The sequence below is a fragment of the Daphnia pulicaria genome, chromosome 1 (assembly GCF_021234035.1).
Source record: "Daphnia pulicaria isolate SC F1-1A chromosome 1, SC_F0-13Bv2, whole genome shotgun sequence".
NCBI classification, from domain to species: Eukaryota; Metazoa; Arthropoda; class Branchiopoda; order Diplostraca; family Daphniidae; genus Daphnia; species Daphnia pulicaria.
The window spans coordinates 37,615,496-37,627,248 of record NC_060913.1 but is presented as its reverse complement, the minus strand read 5'-3'; the positions used below and the strand labels follow the sequence as shown (position 1 = coordinate 37,627,248).

General features: G+C 46.4%; 1 protein-coding gene and 1 pseudogene across 1 annotated transcript; one reads left to right on the top strand and one right to left on the bottom strand.

Moving 5' to 3' along the window:
- Window positions 1-7,458: 7,458 nt before the first annotated feature.
- Window positions 7,459-8,524, bottom strand: LOC124323898 (probable 1,4-beta-D-glucan cellobiohydrolase B). Its single transcript, XM_046784354.1, has 3 exons — window positions 8,402-8,524; window positions 8,204-8,333; window positions 7,459-8,132 (listed from the first exon to the last, which is right to left on the bottom strand). Exons 1-3 carry the CDS (start codon window positions 8,522-8,524, stop codon window positions 7,459-7,461), a joined length of 927 nt encoding a protein of 308 aa, XP_046640310.1.
- Window positions 8,525-9,084: 560 nt separating this feature from the next.
- Window positions 9,085-11,521, top strand: LOC124312835 (annotated as a pseudogene).
- The last annotated feature ends 232 nt before the right edge of the window (window positions 11,522-11,753 follow it).

Below are 11,753 nucleotides of genomic sequence, written 5' to 3'. Positions count from 1 at the left end.
TTCTAATATGGAATTTGTTGTAGACATTGTCTATTGTCCATACACGTCGCATTGTTTTATCTATATGTATAATGATAATACAAACAAAATCATTAATATTTCAGGCTTTTTTTTTTTGAAATAATAACAGCCTGTTATTATTTCGGTCGTCGCTTGTATTTTGATGTACATTCGCAGAGTTTGCGTCTCATTTGAAATATAAAGAACGGAAACGTCTTATTTAAGTCTATCTTAGTTTTTTTTTTCTTATTAATTGGACACTTCCGATTCTCCTAACTGCATTTGCTTGATTTGCTTATCCTAGTGTTTGTCAACACCGTCCAGCTAATAATAGTCTAGCGCAGCTACAAAGTATTTAGGCCTAATTTAATAATTCTTTGGTTGCTCTTTTAAAACGATATACGTGAGGGTATACGATTCCACTTCTCGACATTTCTTTAACATATCGTTTAACCAGTAGCATTCTCTGTTGCTTCCTATAAAGTTTGTTCTTATTCAAGAGAGGTTATGGCATCTCTCTTGTCATCGTCGCATCCTCCTTTATATACTACGTTCTCCTCTTTTTTTAAATTTTGCCAAATTTGATTTAATTGCTGGCGGTTTCGTTGGTTGGTTGGTTGGTTATAGATGGGTGCATTGCTGTCGACATGGAGTCGCAGCACTGGTCTTCTGTAGGAACGAAGACCTTCCGCACCGTCGGTTGTTTTGCTGGAGTGTTAAGGCGTAGGAAGGCGTTGCCGGTCTGGCAACGTTGAAGAGGTTCTTTCCGGGAATTTCTTTTTGGCAGCTGTGTAATGTGGGAGGGAGGGAGAGATGGAGAAGGACTAGAGTTGGCTGTTCTTATGTGTTCCTTTCGTCTGTTTTGGATACCAAGGATTATTTGTTTTCTACTTGTGGCGGTTTTCAGGTAATTATTGCTTTGTGTAGGTGTTGTTTGTGTGTGTGTGTTGAGGGTGGGTTATTGCATCGTTTCACTTGTTTTGAGTCTGATATTTGATGGGGATGGGTATGGAGGCTGATTTGTTTATTTCTTGTGATGTGTGGCTGTTGTGGGGGATTATTATTAGTTGATGATTGTGGATGTGTGTTTCGGTGTGTAGTTTGTGTAAAATTGTGTGCATTGGCTAACCTGTATCAGTTTGTTTTGATTGTAGGTGCTGTGTGTTGGGGCTTGGTAGGGTATTACGTTTAACAATTTTAAGGAGGTACACTTGATTAATTCTGTTTCTTCCCTTTAGATGTCTTTTGATGTTGGTCCTTGATGTGATGCTCATTGGTCAGCGTGAGTTTGATGGATGGCCAACAGTTGATCACATGACCCTGTTGGTTTCTTGATTTGGAGTATAGAGGTGAGTTGCGAGTTATTCTTTTTCATTTTTTTAAGCAGGGAGTGTGTGGTAGGATATTCCACCCCGTCCGGTCTGGTTGAAGGCTAACAACCGAAAACAAAGCCTGGTCCCCATTCTTATCCTGTGATGCTCGTTGGCATGTTGAAATCCTGCCCTCGTTGGTTTTTGTACACCGTCAATTAGACTATGCTTGTTAGGGAGGTTTTCGTTAGGAATTTTGCTGTTAAGTCACGTATTTTGAACTGGGTTTTGGCGTCGATTGATGTGTTTAGTCCCAGCATAGTTTCGTAGTTGAATTCAAGTTGGTTGGCGAGGAACATCTGGCGAAGTTTGTGGCGAAATGGTTCGTTTTTTGGACAGGAAATTAGTATGTGCTGGGGGTTTTCGATCGCTTCACATCCGTACCTACAGCTGGGGTCCGCTTCCGGATTTATTCTGTGGTGGAACGAATTGAGGTAGTGATGTCCGGATCGTAGTCTATGGAGGCAGACTGCTACTTTGCGGTCGTTGTGTTGGTGCCATGGAATTGTTTTGAGGGAGGTTTTCATTGCGATGGTTTTTTTCTTGCACAGTTTAAGTGATTGGATGTGGCTGTTGCCCCAGTGCTTCTTGTAGATAGCGATCTTTTCGTTGGGGGATAGGCTGTTGTTCAACTGAGTTCCCGAATCGTTAGTGCATTGGCTGGACGCTAGTTTATCGGCTTGTTCGTTCCCCTCTATACCGGTGTGGCTGGGTACCCAGCCTAGGGTAGTTTGCGTGCCGCTCGACTTAAGGCTGTATAGGAGTTCCCGGATCTCTGGTATTGCTTCGTTTGTGGGTTGATTGCTTGAGATGATTGCTTTAATGGCGGCGCTCGAATCGCTGAATATTGTGGCGGCTGTTGGGCAGTGGTCCAGGTCGTATATGGTCTTGAGTGCTTGTTTGATGGCTTGTAGTTCTGCGGAGAATATGCTGGATTCGGTTTTCAGGGTCCAGGCCTTCTCTATGTTTAGTTCTGGGATCACTACTGCACATGTGGTAGTACTGGGGTTTGTTGATTTCGAGCCGTCGGTGTAGCTTAGGAGGGTTCCGATTGGTAGTAATTGTATGAGGGAGTTGAAGAGGAGTTTTGTGTGGTTTTTGTCTGCCATTGATGCTTTTTTGGTGCCTGGGAACCACACTGTTTTGCAGGGGGGTTGTGTGCTTGGGGGAGGGTACCTGTAATGCATAGGCCAGGGTGGTATGGCCGGAAACGCGTCGATGCCCAGCTGTTGGATCAGCACCATTTGTTCTGCTAGGCAGGGAGTGCTTCTTGTAGGGTAGGTTCCTGGGTTCTGGAAGATTGCTAGGGCTGTGTCATATGTTGGGTTGAACGGTTTGTGTCCTAAGTTGATGATATACTTGCTGGTGAGCCAGCTCTTCCTGTCAGCTAGTGGTTCCGTGCCAGATTCTGCATAGAGGATTTGGGTTGGGGTGGACTGTTTGGAGCCGAGGATCGTCCTGAGTATTGCTCTGCAGACAACGTTTATTTTTTCGATGTTGGTTCTGCTGGCATTGCCATAGGCAATTAGACCGTAGTCGACTTTGCTTCGGACTAGGCTTTTGTAAAGTAGGGTGAGTGTCTTGACCGGTGGACCTAGCTTGGCGTTGGCTATGATTGTGAATAGTTTTTTCAGGTTCATGCAGTGGGTCCGTACATGGTCTATGTGGGTTTTCCAGAGTAGCTTTTGATCGAGCCAAACGCCGAGGAACTTATGCGTTGCTTGTGAGGCGATCCTGTGTCCGTTGATGAAGAGTAGGGGGTCTGCGCCGGGTTTGTAGGATCGGTTGAAGACTACGACGGAGGATTTATCCGGGGAGAAATTGAGCTTCCACCTCCTGCCCCATTGGTAGATCTTGTTGAGGGCTGGTTGGATAGTCACTTCCGCGTCTGCCGGGAGCTTGGTTTTGGCGTATATGGTCACATCATCGGCGAATATGCGAGTTTTTACAGGGAGAGGGTGGGTCGGGAAGTCGATTAGCATTATGTTGAAGAGGATTGGACTTAATACCGCTCCTTGGGGGACTCCATTCTCTACTGTTTTGTGGTCAGATGTTTGGTCACCTATTCGGACGCACATTGACCTGTCTGTGAGGAACTCCTTGATCCAGGCTAGGGTTTGGCCCGTGATTCCGAGTTTTGCTATTTTGTAGAGGAGTCCTTGGGTCCATACCGAGTCGTATGCCTTGGAGATATCCAAAAATACCGCGACGGTGGATTGCTTTCTGCTGAAGCCTAGTTTTATGTCCGTTTCTAGTTGTACGATGTGGTCGGTAGTGCTGCATCCCCTTCTGAACCCGGCCTGTTCCTTGTTGATTTTGTTCTTGGACTCGAGGAACCAGTGTAGGCGGTTTGCGATTACTCTTTCCATGGTCTTGCAAAGGCATGAAGTGAGTGAGATTGGGCGGTACGATGAAGGGTCCTCTGCTTTCTTGCCGGGTTTTAGGAGGGGTAGCACGATTGATTCCTTCCATTGCGCTGGGACATGGGATTTCGTAAATAGGGTGTTGAATAGGTGTAGTAGGTGGGTCCTGTTTTTCGGTGACAGGTTGTTGAGCATGGCATTGTTGACTAGGTCGGTTCCTACCGCTTTACTTTTGGATTTGGGGAGGGATCTCTCGAGTTCTTCCGGTGTGATTGGATCGTTCAGGATGTTGTGGGTGGTGGATGTTATGTTGCTGTTGATGGTGGTGTAGAAGTGGTCGTTAGTTGGTAGATTGGCTGGGTACACACTGCTGAATCGGTCGAGGAATAGGTCGGCCTTTTCCTTCGGGCTGTTTATCGTTGTGTTGTTGTTTGAGATCAGGGGGCCGTCTGGTGAGAGGTTAGATCCTTTTCCTAGCATGCTTTTGGTGAAAGTCCAGAGGCGGGGTTGGTCTTGCGGGCCGAGGTTCGAGATGAAGGAGGACCAGGCTTCCTTTTTTGCCTTGATGATGTGCCTCTTTTTCAGGGCCTCGGCTTTTTTCCATTCCGTTCTGAGGTGTAGCGATGTAGGTGATTTGCACCAGTTTTTGAGTGCAATTCGTGCGTTCTTCACTAGTGTGTTGCATTCTGCATTCCACCAGGGCCGCGATGGTTCTGAGTTTCTTGCCCGTGATGGGTTTGATTTTTTGAAGCATTTTTCGTTTGCTCCGTTCAATCCTGTCATGAAAGCTGTAGTGGCTGCTTCTGGGTTCTGGATCTCCGAGAACTTGAGTTCTATGAGTGCGGTGTCTAGGAGGTGGTTCCAGTCTGCCCACTTGTTTTCGTTGATGATCCATTTGGGCGGTTGTCTTGAGATTCGAGCTGGGGTCGTGTTGAGCGTGAGGATTATGGGGAGGTGGTCGCTACCTAGGCTTGGACCTATTGAAATCGTTGCTGAGGTGGCGAGTTCAGATGATGTCATAGTTAGATCGATAGTGGATATTTTCCCGCTTGCCGGATCGATCCTTGTACCTAGATCAGTAGGTGTTATGAGGCATATGTCTTGGCTGGTGAGGATGGTTTCGAAGATGGTCTTCCCTGCTGTGTTGGTGGTTGCGTTGCTTTCCCACATGTCGTGGTGGCCGTTGAAGTCACCTCCAATAACCACTGGGTTGGGTCTGTTGAAAATTTCCGCTACGTCAGCCATTTCACAGTCGCCTTTGGGAACATAGGCAGAAATGAAATCGATTTTTGAGTTGCTTCTTGATAGGATGCTGACGCCGATGGCTTCTACGGTGTCATGTGGGGTAAGAGGCAAGGGGGTGAACGAAAGTTGTTTATTAATGAGAATTGCTACTCCTCCCCCTGATCTGTTAGGGCGGTTCTTCTTGAGGATATGGTAGGCTTTGAATTTAACGTAGAAAGATTTCTTCCAGTGCGTTTCGCTGAGGAGGATTATTTCAGGTTTAACTAAGGATAGGAATTGCCGGAATTCTTCTAGTTTGGCTTTGGTGAGCCCTCTGGCATTCCACTGGAGGCATTTGAAATTATTTGTTGGGTTTGGGGTAGTGCGTGAGTGGTGTACTGTGTGTCTACTTATCATTTTCTGTGTCCATGTCGTCTGGCCATTGGCTGGTTGTGTTGAACATGGGGCTCTGTTCATTTGTGTGGTGTAGCAGTTTAGGGTTCATAGTAGCCCTCAGTGGGTCCGCTGTTGCGTGTGGGGGTGAGTGGGACCTGTCTGTAACTCTCCCCATTAGTAGTTCTTCCAGCCTGTCAAATCTGTTTTGCTGTATTTGCATGTTGATCTGTTGCTGCTTATCGATGCTGCTGAACCGTTGGTCGAATTTACTAATTTTCTTGTTTGTGTCTTCTAGGTCGACCGCCAGCGATTGGATGTTTACTTGGATTTGTGGGATGGTGGCTGCAGTCATGGTATACATCTCTTGTTGGATGGCCTTTATTTGGTCCTGTAGGGTTGTCAGGTCATTCCTTGGGGTTGGCGGCGGTGCGGGGCGGTTGGTTGGGGTGGGGGTTCGATTGGTTACTGAGCTGTACAGATTTGCGTGGCGGGATCGAGCTTCTTGTATGGTGATTTCCTCCAGGTAGGCCATTTTAATAATGCTCTTCATTTGTTGGTATGCAGGGCATTGATCGCTGTCTGCTTCATGATCTCCGTTGTTGCAGTTAATACACCTTCTTGAGCATTCTTGGTGTGTCTCGTGTTGTTGTTTGCCACATCTTTTGCAGTTAGGGCCATTAGCGTTGCACCTGTTGGCGGTGTGGCCGAGTCTCCAACAGTTCCTGCATCTGTATGGGTTTGGTACCGATACCTTTACTGGGTAGCTGATTGACGCTATCTTGATCCTGTCTGGGACCTCTTTCAAGAAGGTAAGTGATACTGTTGTCGAGGGGGAGCCTGGTGAGTTGCGGATCGGGAGCCGTTTGACATGTGTCACGTGCTGGTCTGCTAGAGCTTCCAGAATCTCCTCCTCCGCGTCACTTATCGGAATACCAAAAATTACTCCTACCTTCCTCGCTGTTGACCGGGTGGGCAGAGTGCTAGATGCTGGTCTGCCTGCCAGGGTCTTGATGTTGAGTAGTACTTGTTGTTGTTGCAAGTCAGTAGGGCTGACGGATAGGTCGCCGCCTGGGAGTACCGTGGAGTCCCGGGGGTCCCCAATGGCTGTGCAAATGGCTTTTCGCATGGCCTCACGTTCTGCTAAGGACATTGATTTGAAGTTTGGACGGTCATCCATGAGTTTGATTATCACAGGGAGGGGGTGGTCTGTTGAGTTGCACGGTCTTTTCGAACGCGGTGGGGCATCACGGTCGGCCATTTTGTTGGTGGCACCTGGCGCGGAAATTGCTTTGACACGGGGGCCTGTGGGGGGGGGGGGGTCGCGCGTGTTTGTCTGTCGGAATAAAGCGGGGGGCGTATATGCGGTGAGTACGTGAGTCTGCTGGCACTTTGAGAGAGAGAGGAGAATGCACGTCAGGTCTCTACGAAGGTGCAAGGCGAACTCTGGCGGTTTCGTTGTTGCATCGTATCTGATGTTTTGTTATAAGAATGAATTGGATCGAAAACAGAGAAACAGCGAATCATGGGTCCATGCCTCCCTCCATCAGTCTCCTTATTTGTGTGTCCCAGCCGTCCCGGCATTACGCAGATCGTACCGAGTGAAGATGGCAATTATTCTGAATAACGAAGGGAGAAAGTTTTTCCCTCGTGAATTTATCGTGTCGAAAAAGTTTTAAGAGTTATGAAGTTCTTAAGATTTTAAACGATGGTATTAAACTGTGCAATTTGCTGCTATTGGACGACAGTATAATAACCGTTAGCTTCGAGACTGAGTATGTAACTACGGAAGAATCCATAGAGATTATTTTTCATTCCAGAAAAATGATTCAATGACTGGGCCAAATAAATTCACCAAAGGGAATCTGCTAAAATCTGTCGGTTGTAGCCTATAATATTTAAAAGCCACAGGAAATTCCAAAATTCCATTGATAACATGATCAAGATTAGAAAATGCATTTTTGATTATAAAGGTATATATTACGTATGTGTTTGGTAATATTCTATATTGTTATGGCTGTTATGATGGAAGAGCAATATTAAACGGTGAAACCGAGAGTCCGATCTTGATGTTGCCGAAAGTGGTGTAATTAAGGATTATTGGGGTTCTAGTAGACCGGGCAGGGGCCGTTGGGCTCGTTGTTCATCCACGTCATGCTGCTGCTGGGATCGTTGGGACTGCCCCACATGGACATGAAAAGGACCATGCCCCTCCTCATGCCCTGCGACATTCCGTAGGAGACGCTGCCTTGCCCGTTTGACTGGCCGTAAAAGTTGCAGAATCCGTCCGACAGGCCGTTGAATCCGCCGAACGTCTGCTGCTGGGTGGTGCGGCCGTCCTGGACGTAGAAGCGCTGTGCATCTCTCTGAGCTCGCCGTTTTCCGTCCCGTCGACGGTGACGAATCGGGTGACAACCGTGAACCGCTGGGTGCTGTCCAGCTGGTAGCGGCTGGTAGCCCGTGCCGCGGCCGTAGAAGCTCTTGACCCCGCGGGCGCAGGTGTTGAAAGCGCCACCGTACGGGTCGCACTGGCCGTTGAGGCACGAATGAGTCGTGTAGACGTTGGTCAAACTGTTGGCCTCCCAAATGTCCAGCTCGGCCGGCTGGGAGTCATCGCAATAGCCCGTGCCGTAAGTGACGCCCGTGTAGCCGAAACTGGCCTGGCCGCCATCGTCCTCCATCGAGATGAAATAACGCAGGGCCGAATTCATGCCGCATCCGCAGGCTGCCACGTCCACTTCGAACGACAGCTCCTTGTTGAGCAGGTATGCGGTACCTGATTCTTCTCCACTCAAAGTAAATTAGCGAAATTCACCAATTAGGTTTAATTTTGAGAAATGAATTGGACTCAACCGATTTGAATTGGGTCCAGTGGTGAGGAAGGTTCTAGCCTCGTTGGACGGCCAGTTATGGCCAATGTCATTTGATTGCCGTTACTGAACGTAATGTCCCATCCACTTTCGTATTCACTCTGACTGGGATTCTAATATTATTTCATGTACGTAATTAATCGCATAAAATAAGATTTAAATTTATTAGGTCGTCACTTACGGAGTATAGCTGCAGTTGTCGACTGTCGACGTCTGCGCAGCCGGTCCAGCGATAGTCGAGGACCACTCCACTGTTTTCTACCTGGCAATTGCCGGGCCCGTTATAACACACCTGGATGCCCATGCTGGCCCGACGCGATTCAGGGACTCCGTTGACGGCCAGCACCAGCCAGCAGGCCGGCGAGGAAAATTTGTCGGATCATTACGTCAATTGCTTTTCGAATACGTCTGAATAATCGAACCAGACTATTTTTTGACCGGGCCTTTTATATTCCAACTGCAATTTGAAAATTGCGCAATATCGTATAAGCGTCGAGTTTGTTTAATGATATTATGATATATGGGCACATGTGCATCGATTTTACTATTCAAATAGTCAATCAAGGGCGTGGGAAGTGGCCAAGTGGGAACACTCCAGTATTAATTGCGACAAAATTAAAAACTATTCGAATGATGAAAATAAACTTGGAGTTCGATTAGACTGTAAACACAAGCGTGTAAACATTATAGATTAATTGTATCACTGAGAAATACGCTGAGCCAAAAGTCAATTTTGATCAATTTCGGTGTTTTTGAATTTACGTTTGCTTTTCCTACCATCTCTGAGGGCCTCTATTGGCTGTTGATTCAATTAATTAACGCAATATTTTGCCAATAGATGGCAGCGAAATAAGCTGACGAAAACAAGAAAACAGAGAAGAATCGAAGAATCCACAAGGATCATGAATGAAAAGAATCTATACCTTAAAAACTCGAATACGTAGAGAAAAGAGATAACTGCAATTGAGATAACCTTAAACTTTCAGATTGACCTGAAACTTCAACTTTTTGATGGATTTACTTATACCAATTTCTACTGAGATGAATGTCAAGACAACCTTGTTTCTTATGTAGAACGTCCCCGTAACGCTTTCTTCATCGAAGATCTTGACCTAGAGCTATTCAATCGGGAGTTTATAATGGGAAATGGTTCAGCAATAGAATGGTAAGATTTGAATAATTTGAGTAATTTTTTTCAACTCACTACTTGCTTTTATGTTCCTTAACTTTCAGGTGGTCCAATCAATTTCACCAGCCACAGGTGAAGTCATCGCTGAAGTCTCTCAAGGAAAATTTGATGATTACGATACATGTGTTGTGGAGGCCAGAAAGGCCCAAACGAGGAGAGATAGTTAGGCAGATGGGAGTTGTGCTGAGAGAAAAGTTGGAGCCTCTTGGCAAGCTTGTCTCAATGGAAACTGGGTATTATCGCTTGTCTCTCAATCCCTGTTTGAAAAATATTAACTTTCTTCTCTTTTTTATTATTTTTTAGGGATTTCCCCGAAAGTGTTGATTAGGTCCAAGAGTATGTCGACTATTAGTACTACGCATTTAGCCTCTCATGAATGTTTGAGGGCAAAGTGATTCCATCAGAGAGACCCAATCACACCCTGCTGGAAATGGGAAATCCTATGGGAACCATTGGAATCATTTCGGCCTTCAACTTCCCTGTGACCGTTTATTACGGCTGGAACAACGCCCTTTTTATAGTCAGTACTCAAAAAAGAACATCTATTTCTTTATCTTACAGTTTAATTAACATTCAACCTTTGACTTCATTCAGATTTGTGGCAATACAATGATCTGGAAAGGCGCCCCGTCGACACCCTTGTGCAGCATCGCCACCACCAAGATTGTGGCCCAGGCGCTGGAAAAGAACAACCTGCCGGGTGCCATCTGCAGTCTCATCTGTGGCGGAGCTGATGTCGGCAGTGCCATGGCCAACGACCCCCGTCTGCCTCTCATCTCGTTCACTAGGAGCATCAAAGTTGGCAAACAGGTGGCCGTGGCCGTCCAGAGCCGATTCGGCCGCAATTTGCTCGAACTGGGCGGTAACAACGCCATTCTGGTCGACGAGAGCGCTTCAATCGATCTAGTCATCCGGGCGTCCATTTTCCCGTCTGCTAGAACATCCAGCCAGCGCTGCACCCTCCACCTGTCGTCTCGTCTTGCACGGAAAGGTCTGCGACACCGTCCTGGCCTATTTGATCAAAGCTTACGAGCTGCTATTGCCCAGAATGGGTGATCCCCTCCAGTCCGGCCTCCTGCTAGGCCCCCCTTCACAATCAGCCGGCCGTCGACTCGATCGCCGCCACCATCAAGGAAGCGGAGTCCCTCGGCGGCAAAGTCATGACGGACCGTCCCGCGGCTTCTTCGTCCAGCCGACCATCATCACGGGTCTGAAGCCGACGGCGTCTGTGGTCATGAGCGAATGTTTCGCTGACATTCTCTACGTGCTCAAGTGCCAGGATATGGACGAGGCTACGGCCATCAACAACAGCGTCGACCAGGGTCTCTCGTCCAGCATATTCACCCAGAACCTCAATCACATCTTCAAGGTAGAAAAAAAAGTTTCTCGATTTTCAATGGAATATTCAAATTGAATGCATTTTGATTGGAACAGACACAGTGGCTGGGACCGAAAGGATGGGACTGAGGGATCGTCAACGTCGACATGGGGACGAGCGGAGCTGAGATCGGTGAGATGAACACACAGCAGGCGGCCATGAATTGGGATCAGATTCATAGTATTACTAAACTCTATTGTCACGTAACGCATATTATTATACAGCAAATGTTAACATATGGCGCCGATTTGTTTGACTTTTACAATTCGAAATGCTTAGCTAAAAATTGGATGGTTGATTTTTTGGATATTTGGAGATTCAGTTGAAAGTTTTTCTTCCAAGAAACTAAAACTAGGTGAACTTTTTCCAGTTTCTCTTTAACATTACTTCATTACTTCCAGCTTCCAGGGTATGTTTTTTTCTTGTTCGTTCACTAAAGATTTGTTGGCGTCTGTCTCGATGATAGACCTTCCTCCCCCCAACGGACCCGACTCTCTTGATCTGTTCGCTCGGATCGAGTTTCATTAATGTTGGACTAAGCAGTTGCGTCGTCACTGAGAGCAACGCCGACCCGACAATCTTCCTGCCTTTCAACTTGTATCCTGAATATCATCCGCAGCTCAGTTGTTTTATTCCCGAGCTATTTATTACTGCCCTTTTTGGACCCTCGCCATCAACTGTGAAACTGATATATAGAGTAGGAATATTCCAAAATAAAAATAATTTCATTCTTATCATGTGTTTCAAGTAATTAAACTATTATGTTCCAGTTACTATTTCACAAATCTTCTTCACATTTTCAGGCGTTTGACTTCAATGACGATGAAAGCGATGTGACTATACGGGCAAACATTTATTAGGTCAACTGAAAACACAGTGTGAAAAATCATTTACGTACGTATTGCGTTTGAGTTTTTAGCTGTGTTCTTGGCGGATTTTTAATTTTTTAATTTTCTCGAGTTACGT

Excerpts from the sequence above, each read along its gene's own strand:
- LOC124323898 (XM_046784354.1), bottom strand. The coding sequence starts at position 8,524 with ATGGGCATCCAGGTGTGTTATAACGGGCCCGGCAATTGCCAGGTAGAA. Across the intron at positions 8,334-8,401 it reads GACAACTGCAGCTATACTCC|AATCCCAGTCAGAGTGAATA; the intron begins GTAAGTGACGAC and ends AAATAATATTAG. Across the intron at positions 8,133-8,203 it reads ACTGGACCCAATTCAAATCG|AATCAGGTACCGCATACCTG; the intron begins GTTGAGTCCAAT and ends TGAGTGGAGAAG.